This window comes from Miniopterus natalensis, chromosome 13, assembly GCF_054644295.1.
Source record: "Miniopterus natalensis isolate mMinNat1 chromosome 13, mMinNat1.hap1, whole genome shotgun sequence".
Lineage (NCBI taxonomy): Eukaryota > Metazoa > Chordata > Mammalia > Chiroptera > Miniopteridae > Miniopterus > Miniopterus natalensis.
This window is the reverse complement of record NC_142093.1, coordinates 45342565-45364025: the sequence shown is the minus strand read 5'-3', so window position 1 is coordinate 45364025 and position 21461 is coordinate 45342565. Positions and strand designations below refer to the sequence as shown.

Genomic DNA, 21461 nt, shown 5'->3' with positions numbered 1-21461 from the left:
GGGCTTTAAAATATAGCTTTAACTATAGGGAAAGCTCTAGGTTCTTCAAAGTGAGTCATGAAGAAGCCAAGTGTAGTTCACCTGGGCTAATTTACCTACAGTTAGATCTAGGCATTGGATCATGAAAAAAAGGTGAATCATTTTGTTCCAAAACATGGGACTCAATACACTCTTAACATATGGGTTACGTAGCTGCCACTGCTGCTTTTTCTGTTTACTCTTCTTCCTCCCCCTCCTATCATCATCATCATCATCATCATCATCATCATTGAAGGATGAGAGGAAATTCATTTATTCATTCTAGAAATATTTATTGACTGTTCCAGGCTAGATACTCTAGATCCTGGGGATTGTAAACAAGATAAGATCCATCTCATGGGAGTTTTAATTTCAGTATTGGAGCAGACATAACAACACAAACAAAGAGATGATGTAGCCCCAGTCAGTTTGGCTCAGTCGTTACAGCATTGACCAGAGGACTGAAGGGTCTTGGGTTCGATTCTGGTCAAGGGCACATGCCTCGGTTACAGGCTCAATCCCCAGGTGCGCGCGGGAGGCAACCAACCAATGCATCTCTTTCACATCGCTGTTTCTGTCTGTCTCTCTCTCTCTCTCTCTCTCTCTCTCTCCCCCCCACTCTCTCTGAAAAGCAATAGAAAAAATATCCTGGGGTGAAGATTTAAACAAAAGAAAAGCGGAAGACATAATTTTGGAGGCTGGCAGGAGCTAGAACAGAAATTAATATACTGATGTGATTAAGATCAACATATTCGAGCTGAAACTGAAGAGGAGCCATGCATGCGGCATTTGGAAAGAGCATTTCTGTCAGATGGATGGTAAGCGCAAAGTCGCTGAATCAGCAAAGAGCTCGGTGTGTCTGAAGCACAGGGAGGCATCCCCACCAGCGAAACACTTAGTTCTTAGAGTGCAACAATTTCCTAAATGAAACAAAAGAAACTTCCCGGGATGGGTTCAAGGCAGCCCTAGGCCCAAGCAAAAAGGCCTTCGAGCTTTATCTTGGAACAACTCAGTCAGGAACAAGAAATCCAGAGGTCTGGGTTTCCCACATCCTTGGGAAACAAAGGAAAGGTTTATCCAGGCTCCTGAGTTTGGTGAGTGAGGAGAACAGCCTCCTGCTCTCCCTGACAGTTCAGAGAGGTCTTCCTTGAAGCACCAGAAAGGCCCTTCAAAAAAAGATCAATTGATGGATTGTGCTGTCGGGGCTGTCTTAAGGGGGAAGGCCAAATCTGATGACTGGGCAGTCAACTGTCAACAAGCCCCTGATTACCGACTCAGTCACAGACAGCCCCTGACTGTCTCCTAACATCACGTGCTCTTCCTCATCATATTGATTGACCTTGTAGGTTTCAGAAACAACTTTCAAGGACTCAGTGAAGGGATGTGTTTGATAAGGAGAGAAGCTAGCTAGAATTCTAAGTATGGGGTTTAATTTTGCTGTTAAGGCACATTTTTAATTTCATCGCCTATGTCATTTGATAAATTCGTTTCTTTCCATCACCAAGCAGAGCTCCTTATAGAAGTCCATGTGGATAAGGTGAGTGATATCCAGCCAAGAGGTTGCTATGAGAAATAACCAGCTCCTGCTCCAGAGGTTCCTGGCAGCACCACTCTGGACACTCAGTTAGCCTCTCTCTTCCCCATCATCCCAGGCTTGTGACAACCAGGACCTCCCATCCCACCCCCTTCAGATCAGGGCATATTTCTCCAGCACACAAGGCTCAGCCCTGATTTCCAAGACTACCCGGTCAATTCTGAAATCTCTTGTTCCTTTAACACATATCCAATGCCCTCTTCAATTTCCTTAAAGACAATATGTGACCTGTATCTCTTAATTGCCAACCTTCAGCCCCTGGTTGTTTTTGCCAATTCTCCTTCAAGGTGGCTTGTTTCATTTTGTTTTTCATATTCTGGGATATCAACATCTGGTACTTATAATTTAGAAATTCTTTGAGGCCTGGGTTTAAAGTATGTTCCTCTAGAGGATTGGTATTTGCTTCTGTTGGATACCTAGCAATCTACCACATGTAATACCTTTAAATGAAATTTTGGATAAACTTGATGTCACCTAGAATTTAGATTCTGATCCCAAAACTGAGTAACTGTGAGTCTGTGGTTAGAAATTTTTGGTGGCAAGAGAAGCTTATGTTCTTAGATAATGTCCTAATAGTGTCACCATCTGAGAATCCAGGCTTTATACTGCATTCCCTAAATTGGACTGGCCACCCAGCTGGGTCACAGACTTTGTCTTCTCTTCTTTATGCATTGTCCCACTGAAAACCCAAGTCTAGGCGAGGAGGAATCTGCAGGCCTGTCTCTAGTTTATTGCTTTTTTGGTCATTTCTTGCCTCTGAGTAAACTCCCTTATATTCCTGTGAGCTCATCCACATACTGAAAAGAATTTTTTAAAATTCTACCAGGTATGCAGGTGGCAGGAAAAAGAAAGGGAGGGAGGGAAGAAAGGAGAGAGGGAATAGAAAAACAGAGGGAGGGAGAGAGGGACTGATTGCTCAGTACTGCTTTTCCTCCACACAGAAGTCAACAGTGAGCACCTGGAGCTATAACCTTCAATGCTCAGAACAAATGCACTATAGAGCCAAGATTGGGAAACTAATTTTGATCCCAAGACTACCTGTTCTCCCCAAATTTTCCTGCTCAAGAGACTGCCAGCCAGTGGGCCTCACCTTTGCTGATTGGGTATAACCCAACACTAGGTAATAAGTTCATTGCTGGATCCCAGCCAACTTTTAGGAGATCTCAATAGAAATAAATGCCCTAAGCAGGACCCTCAGCGTGCCAGGGTGTTGGTTAAGCTTCTAACATCCATGCCCTGGGTGACCACTCTGAACTCTTCCAAGAAAAACTAGGGTCCATAAAAACATGAGCAACAGCATATAACCTCTAAGCAGGACCCCAAATTCTAACCCCAAAACCCAAGACTTACAGAATTACATTTTGGAGCTACAGAAGAAGGCCATATTAGTAAAATGTACTGGTCATTTGTCCCATGCTCAGTCTTAGAATATCAGTCCATCTCCCTGACTCACAGGGATATCCCCACGTTTAATGGAGATTCTAGCCTATGTCTCTCAGAAGCCTAAGGGACCAGTAAAAGGAAGGCATCGCATCTACTAAGTCAGACACGCTGCTCTGCATCCAACTTCTAACAGCTGAAAGGCCTGGTCCTCCTATTGTTTACTTTTCTGGCTTCCCAGGAGTGTAGTCACAGTCATTTTTCTCCAAGTTATCTAAAAATCAGCTCATTTTATAAGAGCTTTCATTTGTTTGCTTCTTTTATTTTATTTTTTTAAAGAAGTAGTAATTTTTTTTTTAAATATATCTTTATTGATTTCAGAGAGAGGGAGAGAGAGGGAGAGAAAGAGAAACATCAACGACGAGAGAGTCATTCATCGGCTGCCTCCTGCACGCCAACTGGGGATCGAGCCCGCAACGCGGGCATGTGCCCTGACCTGGAATTGAACCCCGATTGCCAGGATCCTAGGTCGATGGTCAACTGCTGAGCCATGCCCGGCAGAGCAGAGAGAGAGGAAGGGAGAGGGAGACGACAGAAACATTAATGATGAGAGAGAGTCATTGACTGGGCTGCCTCCTGAACTCCCCCTACTGGGGATCGGGCTTGAAACCCAGGTATGTGCCCTGACCAGGAATTGAACCGTGACCTCCTGGATGATCGACAGTCTACCACTGAGCCACACCAGCTGGCCATTTGTTTGTTTCTTGGCCTTGGCAATAATGGTGTTCACAGTACTCTTCCAGGCAGGGCCACACAGCCAGATACAGCTCTGGCTGCTCAGGGACCAGCAGGAGTACCAGCCCCCGTCCAGACACACCCAATGACACCTTTCTTTACCTATACCCCTTGTCTCCAAAATGACCTCAATGAATTTTACAGCAGAAGGTTAATCAAATAGCACAGAGAAATAAGAGCATTGAGAAGAACCAGGAAGCAAACGTGGCGTTTCCTTTGACCCTGAGCTTCCTGGCTGCCAGCTACGGCCATAAGGTGAATTCAGTTATCGACATCTTACAGCTGAGAAAGTGGAGGAACAAAAAAGTTTCATACAGGAAGGACTTTTCCTTGCAAGACGATGGGAGGTAAGATTGCCCTGAGAATTAACCTTGATGATCCAAGGGAAACAAATCCAGTTAGACCCATCTGTCCTGGAACCCTGTAAGTCATTTAACTGTCCATCCCAAGCTGATGATAAATAACAGCAAACATGTTAAGGCATGATTTACTTTTCAAAGGGCCAAAGTCCCCCACCAGGATAATTATACCATCTTGGGGCCTTTAAGACCAAGGAGATCTGCCATGTTCCCACGGGGACTGGCAGTTACCTACACCTGTGGTCTATAGCTACAGTGGACACTGTGTCCAGATGACCCTAATGCCAACCAACCCCCTGCCAGTCTGGAACTTCTCCGGGAGCCTCGCATGGCCCTCTCGTCCTCTGAGGGATGCTTGATCCTGGCGCAATCTCTCTCACACTCTCACCCTCATTATTTCCCCCCAGGGAATGTGTCCCGTCAGCAGGCCTGGACATCCTCCTACCCACAGCCTGAGCCTGCGTCAGTGCCACCCAGCATGCCCCTCCAGGACACTCCCTTGGCTTTCTGAGATCCCAGTGCAGCAAATTCAGCGGAACACCTTCAGAAAAGAAATGCAATAACAACATAAGAAGGAGGAAGATCAGAAAAACGTAAAATCTTGCATTACTCTATACTAGTCCCTGGGTGCCTCTGGGAGTCGCACTGACAATTGTCAGCAAGTGGCTGCAAACGACATGCGGAACCCAAAGACTTCCCATCCCAGTCATATTACCTAGACCTCAGAGAAAGGGTTGGGAACCTACCTGTACTTTTTCAATGCCTGAGTAAGAAATACCAACTGAAAAGGGATTTGAAAACTGTCTCTTCATGGGGCAAAGGTTTCATGGGAGAAGCATAATTGCAGAGATGAATTTCAAGCTCGAAATTAATAGATATGAGGACACTGAACATATTTGAAGGGCGACAGTAGAAAGAGTGATGAGACAAGCTGCAAATGAGGAAGGCAAGGAGAACTTTCTCACCGCAGGAACCACACGTGGGATATTAGGGGTCTTACCCCTGAATGAAGCTACCAGTCCTATTAAGACAACTCTGAATTCCCCCTTAAAGTGGAGGGCAGGCCTGGGAAACATTAGCTCCTATAATGGCCGATAAACATTTTTAAACATTACTTTGTATTCTGTCTTAAACTAAAAGTTCTAATAAATTTATTATCAGCTGAACTGACGTTAGTGAATTTCACCCCCTCTTTTACACAGTAACAGAAAGTAGAGAAATGAGAAGGCCCAGGTAATACTGGAAACAAGTTATAGTTTAAGAATTAGCTTTATTTTTAAGTGATAACAACTACTCAGTCTGTCTCCTACCTTCCTGTCCAGAACAAAGTGGCAGTGTAACCATTTCCATGACAAAGTTAACTCCCTGATGACACTCCTTTCATAAATTTTTCATGCTTTCTCAAACCCATTTGTGCATTATTTGGACCCTTCTTGCAGTACAACCTAGAGCCAACTTAGAGAAATTCTGGTATGTGAAAATCAAATTTATACAGAAAATCAATAAACTATAGAAAAACACACATAAGATAGCTTTAAGTAGAACCCGAGGCATTAAAAATTTCTTTACGTATAAAATTTTCATTGCACAAAATTTTCAGACTCCCCTTTTGAAAGCATATGAGCCGTAGAGCTGTGACGTCACTTAACTCCTGGCACGCCCCACGTCTAAATCGGTAGAGTAGTCTAGACTGCCAGCGCTCCAGGCCTGCCCTGCATAGTGAATTATTCCATATTTATATAACAAAATGCTACGTAGCCAGTAAGCATAGGGTTAGAGAATGTTTATTAATATGGTAACATAGTCACAATATATTAAGTGAAGAAAACAGATTATAAAACACAATTTACAACGAGTTCACTTTTTAAAACTCAGGGTATAATGGACATGTGTGTGGTTGTGTATAAATGTATCAGTCATATAAATTTTAAAAAACGTTAGAAAGACATACAAAATTATTAGCAATGATTATCTCCAGGGGATGGGATTATGAATATATTTTTCTTCATCACTTTCTTATCCTAGTCAATGAACATATGTTTCTTTTGACCATTAAATTAAAAAAAAATAATAAACAGTGTAAAAGCTCACTATTTTCAGCGCTCCCCCAGCCCCGGGCATCACTTCATGTGTTATTCATATAGTTTTGTTTGCTGGAGCCTCGGTGCGGTGTGAGCCCCAGGACTCAGCTAGCAGTGACCTTTTGAGACCTCATTTCAGACCTGAACCCCTCACAAATGAGATTCATCAGGAACTCCCTTTACATTAAATCCCACTTTATAGCAAAGGCTCTGACAATGGCCCTTCAGGCACTTGTGAAATGTGTACATGTTCTCACATACATTTGTCTCCATGTGCTTTTAACCTGAGCTTTACAACAGTGGTTTACAAATGTTCCCCAGGCATTCACTGAGGTGCTTCAAGAAGTTTGAAAAAGTTGGATTTAAACAATTTGCAAAAATATATCATTTTATCATTTATGCAAATACAGTTAAAAAATAACCTGCCCCATTTTTACACAACAGAGGCCATTATGTCATCACTTAAGGGCACCCGATTCTCTGCCATCGTTGTGCAAATGGGTAAATTTTAACTGTATGATTGTTTAAGAAAATTATAGTTTTGCAATAGTCTTTAAAAAATAATCTGGAGAAACGCACAGTGTCTATGTAGAGAAACCTGAACTGGGCTGTGCAGCCCCCAACACACAAGCTCCAGGCATATCTGCCCATCACATCTCACCCAGGCCCAACAGTGACTTGTGCACAAAGAAATAGCAGCTTAATGCATCTCCTTATTGTTCTGCAGTTAGTTTTAGTACTTAGTATAAGTATTCTATTTTTCCAGCCTTTTATATTTATAAAAATGTGAACCATACTGGGAAATTTTTGCTAAGAGAACTTTGAAACATTTTTTTTTCTACTTAACTCCCTTGTCAAATGCAATCTGTCTAGCGGAGTTTCCAGGCATTGCAAAGTGCGCTGTTTACAAATTGTTACGACATCCGAGTAAATCAGAATTTTCTGTGCAACTAAAACGCAATGAAGACATCAACTGAAGATACCATATCAGTGTGACGGAGACCAGCAACTGTCAACCACACCGCTCAGTGCCCATTTTGTGTTCATCCAACAGATGCAGCCTTCTCACTGGCTACTTTTTAAGCGAGTTTTGTTTCGAGTATAGTGGGAGCTTGAGCACCTCACTTCTACTGCTACCGCTGGCCCCACCACCATCCTCGCATAACTTATTCCAGTGTCCCCTCATCCGTCCTGTTGCTTGTTCACCCCTTGTGCTCCTATGCCCTATTCTCAGCACCTAAGTCATGGTGTTTGCTCCCCAACCCCCTCCAGTGGCCTTCCGTTCCATTAAAGTAAGAGTCAAATCCCAAATAATGGTGCTCAAGGCATAGTCTGACACCTCGTTACCTTGCAGGTCTCATCTCCTGCTGCTCCCCACTCACCAGCCACATGACCTCCCCATGAAGGTTCCTCAAGCACCCCGGGGCTCTTCTCACATTAAGGCATTTCACCTTCCTGCTCCCTCATCTCCAGAAGGCCTCTGACTGAATGTCATCTTCTCCATGAACCCTTTCCAGGCCCTTCTACTTACAGCTGCACCCGTGCTCCTTGTCTCTAGATCTTATATCTTCCTCTTTCACTTATAACCACCCGAGATCACTCTTGCTCAAATTATTTATTTATTGTCTGTCTCCCTCAACTAGAGTGTAAGCCCCATGAGGTCAGAGAAATTTGTATATTTTGCTCCCTTCTGTATTCCCAGGAGCCTAGAACAATGCCTGGCACAGAATAACTAGGGAAGCAATACATATTTGTTGAATGACTACAATATTCTAAATCTGAATCCATCACAAAATTCTTATCAATAATAGAACATGTTTAATCGTTTCCTAACATACGGTCATTTTTAAGATTTTTGTGTGTGTGATGAAAAAAGAGTTTTATTGCCACAGAAAAAAAGCTGTATAAAATTATAAGTTCCAGAGAAAAGTTTATGTCTTCATTACAATTTGGAAGTATTTATAGTACTTGGCATATTCCTGCAACAGTCACACTGGTGGTGCTGTTCCGAAGGCCAGACTTCGTTTTGAAAAGGAGTCTCTCTCTGCCCATTAGTTTCCACAGACGTACAACAATGACATTCTAGTTAAAGAGGGATTCTTTTTAAGACTCTTCCTACTTTGAGCTACATTAGACGCTTAATCAAACAAATTAAGGCCACCCAGGGCTTTCCTGAAACTATCCCAACAGCCTTTGCCAGCACGGCTACACTCTAATCATAATTTCCCCATGTGTTTCTGTTATGCCAGCCTTTTATTTCATCTCACAATTTCTTTCAAGTGAATATTTTTTGTTACATCTTCAAGTCACACACACACACACACAGACGTTCATTAATGTGGACATACCCTTGTGGAAATATCTAACACACAACTGATACCATGTTGAGCTCAGTGTAACCTGTGTGGCTAACCATGGCTCATGCCCCATGCAGAATTTTTTTCCCTAATCACTTAATATACGGCTCTCCTCCCCAGTCCCCTCCTCCCTCCACTCCATACCACTTGGCCTGTTATGATTTGAGAACAGCTTCACCTCCGACTGAGCATGACAAGCTGAATCTTCATCAGGGACTGATCAGGAGATTTTTAGAATCCAGAAATGTCAGTTATGTCAATTTTTGAATTTTTTCTTCTCAACCCAGTGACTTCTTTATCCTAATGATGCTGCCTATCATATCAAGATGAAAATCTACAGGGTGATAACTTGACAGTCCCTTTATTCTCAGAGCTTATCATACTGAAAAAGAAATATCTTGTCACAGCCTAGGCACAACTGACTAATTTATTGGTTGCCGTTAACTACAAAAGATTTTTCAGGCAGGATATAGATGGGTGTGTGTTTTTATATTCATATACGTGGTATCAAAATAAATATAAATTGATATTGTGGCAGTAGAAATGGGTGCACTGGATAGGGATTATGGAGCTTGTCTAGCTACATCCAATTCTACCTTAAAATCATCAAAGAATGAAGTGCAAGTAGATTTTACACAGTTTATATAAAAGTCGATAGGAGGCGTTTTATTTCAGCCTGTCATCTGGATGGTTTAATGTGAATAGAATTTGCACACTTTGAAATGTAAGCACTAAACCCACCCATGTATTGTTTATAACCATATGAAAGTAGAAACCAAGTTTTCAATAAAAATACAAAATATTTCTGAATCACAAGAAAAACAAGTGACTGGAGTCAACAAAATACACAAATCCATCAGCTCTGCTGTTCGGAATGAGTTTACACTGAAAGAAAAAACTGCTCGGCGGGATGCTAGCGACCGAACTGGAAATCACATGTCACCATCAACTCTTCCTTAAGCCCTTTCTGTAATTCCAATTCCCTGGAACATCCTTTTGCTCTGACTCATTTATACTGTGATCTTAACCACCAGTGTGATCATTTCAGTTTCTACTTCCTTCTTTCGCAATGATTCTTCTTGGATAGAAATTACCAGCACGTTAATATAAAACCAAATTCCACATACAAGTAATTAGCCTGTGGCTATTCTATTAAAAGCAACAACAAGCAGAATACCAGATTTTATAAGTGTTTTTTTTGGTTTTTTTTTCCATTAAATCTGCTACTCCAAAGATTCATTCAGGGTGGGAGACACTGGCAAACATTTCTAGCTTCACTCTGCATATCTCTGTGGATCCAAATCACAGAAAGCGCTGGCCACCCAGTGCCCTACAGAGAAGTCCTCATAAGCAGCTGGGTACCCCGTGAGGCATCCATCCTTATACTTTGTGCCCTGAAAATGAGCAAGTCTTCCAAAATCAAAGAATCGGAAGATTCATGAAAAGAAAACAGATTTTTGTTTTTTAGTTTGCAAGACCTTCTACATCTTCTTGTTTTCTAGCTCAGAGTTCTCTGCGGAGCCTAGCGGGAGCAGCACCATTCCTATCAGTGATCACTCCTGGCTTGGCCCATGGGCAGCAGGTCAGCTAGGGATGGAACCGGTGAGAAAGACCAAGCTGCAGGGAGGGACAGGGGCTGGCTGCTTTGTCTCAGAATTTGCCTCCCAGAGTTGTAACAGGATCCGGGCTGGCCTTCGAAAGCTGTGAGCAGACTGTCAGTGTCCCTGTTCCCCACCTGACCCCTATACAGGGCGGGCCTTCAGCATGTAATGTCGAGACCTCGCTTTACCTACACTTCCCCACTTTCTGCTAAATCCTCTCACACCCAGGAGTCCAGCACAGGAGGAACTCGAGGTCTTTCACGGTTGCTAGTCCTGGGCATCAACAACATCGCCCTGGCTGAATGAATGTAGCACATCAATACCGACACGATTCAGCGTCTTTCAAAGCAAAGTACATGGATTCCATCTCCTGTTTATAGTTTTCGGTGTACTGGACCGGACACATCTCATAACTGGAGGAGAAGACAGCCATTATCTGGGCTGCAATGCAAGTAGACACCACAGCCAGCCATTTGGGAGCCCCCCTCTCATGAGCGTCCCTAATTGCACGACACATCCAAAGTTCCACTGCGGTCAGAGCACTGCCACCCCGCCCAGCCCCGCAGGAACGTTTAAAACCTACCACACTTGTCAATGCCTCTTAGGGCCAAAGGTCAGCGCCGGCAGCTACCCTTGGCTTTGAAACTGCTCTTTGTAAACCGAGGACATCGGTGTCCCCTGAGTCATACCCATCCACACCGTCTGCTTTCCCCAGTGGACACCTGCGTCTCAATCAAAGGCCGGCCACAAAAGGAACCAAGAAATCACTCGAGGGAAACAGCCCAAGTGATCCCAAAAAGGTTTTCCCGCCTACTAACCGCTTCCAACCGAAATGCACCTTGAGAGGGCATTCGAGAGGCTCCCAAAGCCGTTCCCCGGCCCCCCTGCCTGTCTCTGCGGAGCACCTGTCCCCTGTGCCCGCCGCGCGCGCTTTCCCAGAGCCCGGGACGGGGTGGCGTGGGGCCGGCGCAGGAGCCCGGGACTCACGTTATTCATGTACTCGCTGAGCAGGTCCTGCAGCGCCTGTCGCACAGCGTTGCACTCGGCCACGATCCTCTCGCGCCGGTCGTCACGCGTGCACGAGGAGTCGGCCATGAGCGCCGCCCCGCTGATGATGCTCTCCAGCCGCTCCTCCAGGGACGGCCGGAACCTGGCCTCGCTGAACGTCATGGGGTCCAGGATAATCTTGTTCTGAAAGCGGTACAGCAACAACAAATAAAAAATAAATTAAAAAATGGGCAGAGAAGAGACAACTGCTTTTGCGCCCCGGTTTTCTAGGCCAGAAATAGCGGAGGCCAGGGCGAGGCTCTCCGCGGAGAAGAAGCCAGGCACTGAGACAGATCCTACGGTGGCCTTGACCAAGTATCAATCTTTCTGTGAGACAGCACGCCCTAAATCTAATCCTCAGGGAGGGACAGCACTTCTTGTTCGAAAGAAAGTGTTCTTGGCAAAGGAGAGGCAACTGAAGCTTTCAAATGAGGCGGGGACACGTTTTAAAAATGTGTCGCCTTGAAGGGAAGGCCATTTCGTGCAGCTCTTGGGGTGCTATGGGAAGATTTTCGGGCCCCGAGCAAGAGCAGGATGTCTCACTGACAAGTTAGGATGCATTCGGGTGACTGCTGTGCATGTCGCATCTGCCTCATGAGAAGCAGTGGGCCCCACACAGGGTGCCTTTGGTCACTTAGCAGATAGCAGCCACCAGGCGCATTCAGCACAGGGCACTTTCCACTAGGCACTAACTGTTAGCATAAAATCTAGTGTTCCACAAAAGGATGTGTGTGTGTGTGTGTGTGTGTGTGGTGTGTGTGGTGTGTGTATTTGTCACAATTAACTGACAGTGCCCTGACAGAGATACTAGCATGTTCTGAAGGAGCCTAGATAAAGGGGAAAGTAGAGCTGTTTCCTTAAAGGAAGGCGTGATAGAGGATTTAAGCTTAGCTTTGCCCCTGACGAGTCTGGAAATGTGTAGGTAGAGATGTCCGGACATGGAGAGAAATATGCACCCAGAATTCAGGAGATGTATTAGCCTTTCTAAGGATCGGGGAGTCGTCCCAGAGATCTGGACGCAAGGTAGCAAATGGCATACTAGTAAAGCAAACAGGACACGAAGGGGAAGCCAAAGAAGACCCAGATGATACCAACTCCCAAGGGTGTGCAGGAGAAGAAGGGTCAGCTAAGTAGAAAACATAGCCAGAGGGTTGGGAGCACAACCCGAACATCATTCTCAGCAAACCAGGGAGCAGAGAGACCGGTGAAGTATGTGACAAGCCACTGCACGAAGTAGAGGCAAAGCTGGCTTTGTCAGTGGCTGGTTTCCACTGGGGAACCCTTTTCTGCTCAAAACAGGGAACAAGGTTTTCCAGAGTGGAACGCCTGCTGCAGGAAAGAGTACACTCATCTTTGATGGTACACTCAGAGGTCCAAGGACTGGAGTGGTGGTGAGGGAGGAAATGGAGTTCCAACTCTAGGATCCTGAGGTGGGATTGCCATTCCACTACTATTTCCTTTAATGCTCACTATTCCTTAAATGTTTGTCAATTTTATATATATCATACACACACACAAACACCCCCCCCCCCCCCGTTTATATGATATATACAGTGGTGGGCAAGAGAAGGTTTAGAGCTGTAATACAAGTAAATAATACAATAATAAGTAATAATACAAGAATAAACTCCATGTTTTCACATACAATTGTAAACCTACTTCTGCCCACCACTGTAGAAGAAACAATTTAGCTTACCTACAAATATAATAGAAAAGAAAATGAGAGTTGGTAGTCATACCGTTGCTCAGCGCGTATTATGTGTTTACTAGAGTGCTTAGTGCTAAAAAGAGAGTGGAGAAAATAAAAGACTCTTGTGGGATTTTTTTCTGACGGAATATAAAATAAAATAACTGCTTAGTCATTACAAAACGGGTCTGGGCTATATGCTCTGGGAAGGTTTGTCTGCACTCCACAAAGCATCCTAAGGTATTTACTGGAAGTTGTGTTTGAAGCACCTGATTCTCTAATTCCTGGTAAAATGTAAATCACTGTAACACAGAGATATTTTCAGCACAAAGACTATGAACTACTGAGGAAGGCATTCAAACAGGTCATAACTTGGGAAAAAAGAAGCACCCACTAAACACAGACCAGGTCTGAGGTCCACTGGGATCGTGGATCTCCTAGGAAATCACTTATTGGTCAAAGTTTCCTCTTCAGTTTAGAGGGCAAATGCATGAGCTAAGGCAAGCAGCAGCTAAGCTATGCTGTGGCTGGTTTTGGCGTGAAGATCACTTCACACCGGCACTCCCTTAGATCTTACAAAGAGGATGACATTTACTTAACTCAGAGTAGTGTTACTGAGACCCTGTCTCTTGTACCCTAGTAACCTTCCAAATACTCTCAAAAATCATGAGGAGTTCCCAGGACAATGGATGGCTTTGCAGGGTCTATCACTACAGCTGAGATTCCCAAAGGAAAGTTGAGGGGAGCATAGGTGTTCCCATTACACCTGCAATCTGTGCTACAGCTGCATCTGCAATGACTCTTCCCAGTAGGATCCTTTTCAATTCTCTTTCTCTCTCTTTGTTTCTAGTGCTTTTCGGTTGATGCCCTTCTGATATTTTTTATTACCACGTAACGTGTATAAGTACTGATAACCTAATTAAAGAAATGCTTAATCAAAACATAGACTATTTTCCCTTATAAAAATTACTGATTTTCAAAGAACTCTCTTACAGAAACCCATATGAATACAAAGCATAGTGAAAATTATTTGCTCTGTTTTGAGGTTTTAAAAGACTAAAGAATCATATGTTTGCCCTGGACGGTTTGGCTCAGTGATTAGAGCATCGGCCAGTGGACCAAAAAGTCAAGGGTTTGATTCCCAGTCAAGGGCACGTACCTCGTTTGCAGGCTCAATCCCCAGTCCTGGTTGGGGCGCATGAGGGAGGCAACCAATCCATGTGTCTCTCTCACATTGATGTTTCTCTCTCTCTCCCCCTCCTCCCTCTCTTCCACTCTCTCTAAAAACCAATGGAAAAATATCCTCGTGTGAGGATTAATTTTTAAAAAAAGAATCATATATTTGCTCTTTTTTATACTTTTGGACTAAAAATAATATAAAGATGTGCCAATCTGATGAAAATACACTGAGGTAAACATGAACTTTCCAATAAGGGCAACTGTAAAACAGTTTCTCGGCGGAACAGAAGAAAATGTACCACTGCCATTAGAACATTATTTCCTAAATTATTTTCTATGGAACACTGAGCTTAGAGATGTAATGTTTTGATGAAAAAATAAGTTTTCGTGACCAAATATGCTTTGGAAAGCTTGCATGGCCCCGAGCAAATAATCACATGAAATGCTTTGGGGAGCTCTGCATTACAGAAGCCAGTTTACTGTAGCATTCCTCAAACCTACTTGAGCATAGAGAGGGTGCTCTTTAAAATGCATGCACTATCTGTGAGGACCTAAGGAACACACTTTGGGAAACGTGGCAAGAGAACTGGCAGTGTCAGCCGAATGAGCTTCCCACCTGCCTGGCCTGGGGCTGTCAGGAAAGTAAACACACTGAAACACTGAGCTTAAAAAACTCGGCATAGAAGTTACACTATTCATCACATTTCCAATGGAATTATTCATTATTTATAGATCACAGGGGGAAAGCTTTTGAAAAATGTCCCTGGAAAAGAAACAATAAATTTGCAATAGCCCAGTCTATATCTGCGGTGGAGATGGGGAGCTTCGCGATGACGGATGTGAGGGTCTAGAGGGGAGAAGCCACTCGGGGGAGAGAGAAAGCATAAAGATAAAGGGCAGTGGACAGGCGCCCTTGTGTGTGTGCGGGCGTGCCTGTGTGTTCAGAGAACTTGCCAGATCTCAAACAGGCTTTAGGATATGAGAAAGGAACAAGACAACAGACAGACAGACAGACAAAAAAGACAGAACCAAATGAAGCCAGGGGCTTAGAGGAAAAGATTACATTTGCTAAAGTAGTAAGAAAAAACCAAACTCCTGGAGCTGCATCCTGAGCAGGACATACAGAAAACGAAAGCCAAAGCAGAGCAATTGCTTCTGCATTATTCGGAGGTGACCTAAAAAATAAACACCGAGGCAGGTTCTCTTTGCTGCCGCATGTCAGGGTCATTTCAGATCAGCAAGCAGACGCCCCCTTCCCTGGTTCAGCTCGGCCTGGCCTCACCGCTCTGTGTGGCTGCCCTCTACTGGCGGGAAGGGCGCAGCAGCCTGGATCAAAACTCCCCTCCCTGGTGCACCGAGGGATTATTTCAAGCACCAAACACAGAAAGCTCAGGCCAAGGCTTCCTGTCTCTCCCTTTATGACAAAGGTGTGCTCCTGCGAGAGGATTGTATGCTGTTTCCAACTGTACTGACTTATTTTAATTCACTGAGATTTTACATTTTAAATATAGAAGTCTTCTATTTGTGTTCTTAAAACTCATTACTGTAAGTTGTTTTATCTTTTTGATCTTTCAGGTCTATCTTTTATTGTCAGGTTACTTCATTTGAAAAATGTGGGCCTACATTTCTTTATCTTTTTCTCTTTTTCTTTTTTTAAATAAGACTTAAATTTTTTTATCTTGTCTATTTTCATTCTGCTTATTTGACCTGCATATTTTGTCTTTTGTAATTCTACTTATTTATGTTTTAGTAACATCTTCTGCTTTAAAAAATTACTGTTTTCATTCTTACAATTTATGGAGTGGCAACTGGAAAGCATGACCTTAAAGAAAGCAGCCTCAATAATTCATCCCCAAGCACAGAAAGCTAGGATTCTATTCTGCCACCAAGTCAGTCCTGTAATGGTCTGTCTAGTCCTACATAACTGATTTCCCATTATTTCCCTTGTTGAACTCTATAATAATTTTACCTTGAAATAAATCAGTAGACCATATAGTTCAAAACTACCTCTCGGAATAATACATTTACCTGTACTCCCTTCACATGCAATTGTCAGAAGGTGCAATTGTTAAATCGCACCTATCATCCGTTCTCTCTGCAAGGAGTTATCTAAAAGTTCAGAACAATCACGGAACATTGAGTTATGCTTGTTGCAGGCTCTGATACAACTGGAGGCAGCAGAGAGGCTTCGGCGAAAGTGAAAAGAAGGGATTACAAATGGTGTGATGGGTCCACAATTCTGTGTCCTTAATATTACTATCCCCATCTTACTGAAGTAGCGAATGATGCTAAGCTGTTGTCTCAGCCGACTAATAAGGACACCGGGATTTGAACACTGGTCTTTTGATAATAAGCCTTCCACTGTATCTGACTGCACACATTCAGTAGAAATGAGCCTAATTAATCATAATTATAAATATGTACTTACTACTAAAAACTAGGAAACTCTCTTAAACCAAGTATAATGACATAAGCATCATCTGTCCTACTGTCTTGTCTGTCATCTGGATCATCTTGCCCTCCAAATGGATACGGGAGAGTACAGCCATTCATTCAACAAATGGGTGCCAGTTACTATGGATGTCTGAGGGCAGGGACTGAATAATCCTTTACCTCACAAGGTTCATTGTCTAGTCAAAAACAAGAACATGAACAACCAATTGTAATTTGGAGAATATACCGATGGTGTTAAGAAATGACTGAGTAGTGGCAATTTGCACAGTCGGGAGGGGGGAGGTAAAGAAATCTTTCTGGAGACGATTGCTCCTCAGCTAAGGTTTCGAGAGTGAAAAGCAGTTGGCTAAGCCAAGTCAGGAGCAGGAAGGCGCAATGAGGACAGACTAGGAAGTGCAAGCAAATGCATGGAGGCGAGAGAGGCCATGGCAGAAGCAGCTTATTGTAGGTGGTTTATTGAAGCTGAAGTGTAAAGTGAGGTCACAAATATGGTGCTCTGGAGGTTCCCCAGGCAACTCTCCTTTGAGAGAAACGTCTACATGAGTGTGGTTTCCCGACCCCCGTCTGCTGGCCCTGTAGATCTACGATAGTTTCACAAGGAGCCACACTTGCCCCCAGGCAGCCGCGGTCGATCGCTGAGCACACGCAGGCCACGGCTGCCCAGTGGAGGCTCCTCCAACAGGCAAGCTCTGCTCCTGCCCTGGGCTCCCCACTGGCCTACCTGAGACTTTCTCAGAACTGTGCTGAGCCTCTGCCCGCACAACCCTCTTTCTTTCTTTCTCACTCCCCTTTCACAAGTGTTTGACCTGCACTACAGTCAAGAGCTCTCTCAGGCTATTTCTGCTGGTTCTCTCCCATTTTTCTCTTCACGGGCAATTCCTCCTACAAATCGAGCCCCAGCTAGCTTGGCATTTGCTTCTCCAAAGATCTGAAGGGGTAAGAGACCAAGCCTGTGAGGAGACCCACAGCCGAGACCTGAGTAGACTTGTGTGCCAGTCAGGAAGCTTTCGCTTTGTGAACATCCCTTGAGACAATGAAGAGTCGTCAAGCGCTTAAAAATTAGGAGTGCCATAATCCGGTTAGGTTTTAGGTGGTTTTCTCTGCCAGCAGGGGGAGGTAGCTTCAGCAGGACTAGAAGTAGAAGGCAGGGGAGACATTATCAAGCCCCCAGAAGCAGAAGAAAGGCGGGGAAAGTACAAGGTAGTGTCTGTATAGGTAAAGAGAAGGGCACATATTAGGACACTTTTAGAATGTCACCTGCAAAATTTAGAAATAGGCTACGAGAATGAAAAAGTCCAAGACAAAAACCTAAATTCCAAGCTTGGGCAACATCGACAACGTGGACATCAGCAAGCTATCCCCTGCACGTCAGCCTTCTGTTTTGTAAATAAAGTTTTATTAGAACACAGACCCATTCGTTTACGTACTGTCTATGGCTCTTTTCACACCACAATGGGGGCAGAGCTGGAGTTAGGACAGAGGCTGTCTGGCCCACGAAGCTTGCATTATTTATTACGGGCCCTTAAAGAAAACATTTGCTGACCTTGAACAATTGTGATAAAGGTTTAAAATGCCTGTGATTCATTTACGTCAAAAAGGCTGGTGGAAAAACTTCACTATAAATGCACAAAAACACCCCAGGTATAAAGATTAGGACCATCGGAATAAAGGCAGAAGTAGAAGCCATGAGAAAAGACAGGATTCCCAAGGAGAAATAACAGATAGAGAAGAGCAGCGTGCCCAAGACACCACATGGGGAAACACTCCATGTATAACAGAAAGGACGCTCCCATGACACCGCAGAGAACGGTCAGAGAGATCCGACTAGACCCGGGAGGTTGCACGGCCATAGCTGACAAGGGAGAACAGCGGGGATTCTCCAAAGAGGGCAAGGAAGATCAAACTGAAATGTCCATTGAACTTGAAGGCCAGAAAGTTATTGGTGACGAACTGTGGGCCTACATGTGTACATGCGTGTGTACCATACTTATTTATTTATATCTTTTTTAAAAAAAAATATATGTCTTTATTGACTTCAGAGAGAGGAAGGGAGAGGGAGAGAGACAGAGAAACATCAATGATGAGAGAGTTATTGATTCGCTGCTTCCTACAGGCCCCTCACTGGGGATGGAGCCACAACCTGGGCATGTGGCCTGAAGGGGAATCGAACCGAGATCTCCAGGATTATAGGTCGATGCTCAATGGCTGGGCCACGCCGGCCGAGCTATTTATAAATATCTTAATCCAAAAGCCACATCAGGCTCAGTGGAGAGTAACAAGCAATCTGGCTAATGTTGAGACAAAACAAAAATATTTTCTAATTCATAAAATATTATAAAATATTTTTCCTGAAGATTCTAGAAAATACAACTAGAAAAGAGAAGGAACTAAATGGTACTAAAATTAGAAAGATAAAACTACAATATACAGATGACGGATTATAGAATTGCACACCTGAAACCTATATAATTATATTAACCAATGTCATCCCAATAAATTCAATTTAAAAAAGAAAGAAGATAAAACTAGAGTTGAACTCCATGGGTCCACTTGTACATAAATGTAAATATATATAGTTGGCCCTTGGTATGCAGCAGTTCTACATCTGCAAATTCTACCCATCCAGGATCAAAAACTATTTTTGATCCACAGTTGGAAATCCACAGATGCAGACGGGCAAATGTAGACACTATTCCACATCATTTTATATAAGGGACTTGAGCTTCCATAGATTTTGGTAGCCATGGGGGGGTCCTGGAACCATCTCCTGCCCTGCCGATACTGAAGGCTGACTCTTTGATTGCAGATGTTACAACTGTTTACTTGGGGGAAAATGAGAATCAACCAAAAATGTACTACAAATTAATTTTTTTTTTTCATGAAGGCATTTACATATTCATGGGTGAAATCAATTGTCTTCATATACACAAGGACTATTAAATTGGAGGAACTAATTTACCATAACAGGAAGTACAAAATGAAACAAAATACACAAAAAAATACACCTAGATGTCAACTAGATATAACAAGGAATGTGCTCGGAGAGGTGAACCCGTTGTCTGGCACACACTCAGAGCAAGGGACAGAGCCCGAACCGGGAAGCAGGCCCCGCAGCTCCCAAGGCTGCGATCCAGCCACAACACTACAGTTTTCCTCCCGCACCTCTCCACATGCACGGGGCTAGTCACCAGGAGCAAATTCGCACAACCCCCACTTCTCCACCTCAAACACTAAAGCAGCCGTAGCACATGATTCTTTCAGACTTTCTGGTAGTATAAATAACAGTGAACAACGATCGGGGATAAACGCTCTAAAATGCTCCTTTGTCCTGTTTTTAAATTTCTCACTTATTTTCAAACTGGTCAGCAGGAATTATAATATATTTTTACTACCAAGAAGAAAAACAAATATATCTCGGTCTTTCTTTGGCTAGAAATTAACCACCTTAAAGCTGACTATGTCTCAGCTATTGAGCTCCAATCGCTGAGAAAGATGCTTTTAAACACTGGGAGAAAATCTTATTTATTACCTTTAGAATTTATGGCATTTATCATTAGTTAAACCCTTTAGAGAACTACTTATGTCACCTCAAATGTATACAGAATTTTCAAAATGTCAAAAAAGACAACAGAGAAAGCAATTTGATAAGAGTATGGGCTGATTCAATCATTTGTTTTCTCCAAGTTAATCTTATAAAACATGGAAAAAAGCAAATACTAGTGACATGAGAAAGCCCAGGGGTAGTCTTGGTTGTTTGTGACCACCTTGTAAGAAAATGTGTCCTGGATTTTTACTACCTTCATAGTTCAAGGTGGCAAGTAAGGAAAATAATAAATCATGCTCCTGCTCATATACACCAGGCCCTGGCCACCTGCTGTCCAACATAACTACTCAGAATCAAGAATGAACGTCCACAGGCCCTTGTGCCGTCATTCACGTTCACTTTCTAAAGATTTCAAAAAAGAACCTCAAAGAGGAAGGTAACATTAGTCAGACTCATCCTTCTAAAGGAATATGTCATTCTGCTATGGCGTCATTAAGGCGATGAAAGACAGAAAACCTAAATGACAACGTGTGTTCAGGCGAGGGGATGTTTCTCCTGTAATTATTTTGAAGTTTCCCAGGAATAGGCAATGTCATGCACACGTCTTCGCACCCTTTCTTTAGCACCTTTAGCATCACCCCCTCCATCTATCTCCCTCTGCATATTCAAATCGGGTGGTCTGCCCTGTCCTGGAGGATAACTGGGTCTATTTTATGTTCCACCAGTACCACAGCCCTTCCTCCTCTCCTCCTTTCCTCTCAAGTATAAAATTCGAGTCCTTCTGTGTCCGGCTACGTGAAGAGCACACTGCCACGTGGCCCGGGGGTAAGGCTGCCTCAGCCTAGGTGAAATCAGAAGATGGCCCAGCGCTCACGAAGCTCCAGCTCTGGTTCAGCTTAGAGCTTCCGACTGCCTTTAGGAATGGCCTAGGTCACAGAAGGTCACAGAGTGCCAGGAGGATCAAGTTTTGCTAAGGCATTAAATTTTATTGATTGTATTATTTCACTGCACTGATAACAATTCAAAACAAAACAAACAAAAACAAGTCCAGGCAATACCTATTTATTATTGTCTTATCCAGTTAAAATTATTTGACTAGTGACCCCTGAGGCAGTCTCTCTCTGTTTCCCATTAAAATGACTATTGATGGAGGTGAGAGCAAAAAAAAAAAAAGGAATTTACACCACTTAAAATTGAGAACGAAAAACATCTACAAACAAAGCGGCAGGATCTTAATTCTGGCTCAGAATGCTTTAAATGCTTATATTAAAGGCTGAAGTCTGAGATAAAAGCATAAATCAAGACCATTTAAAAAAATTCACCAAGGTAGCGCCATCAAAAGCATGTTATTCATTCAGTTTTAAA

At 43.4% G+C, this 21461-nt stretch overlaps 1 protein-coding gene across 1 annotated transcript in view; it reads right to left on the bottom strand.

Moving 5' to 3' along the window:
* Positions 1-21461, bottom strand: part of CTNNA2 (catenin alpha 2) — a 976906-nt gene that overhangs the window by 638514 nt on the left and 316931 nt on the right. Inside the window, exon 7 of the mRNA XM_087823861.1 lies at positions 11173-11376. Coding sequence (XP_087679987.1) covers positions 11173-11376 — 204 coding nt within the window. The remainder of the gene's footprint in view (positions 1-11172; positions 11377-21461) is intronic.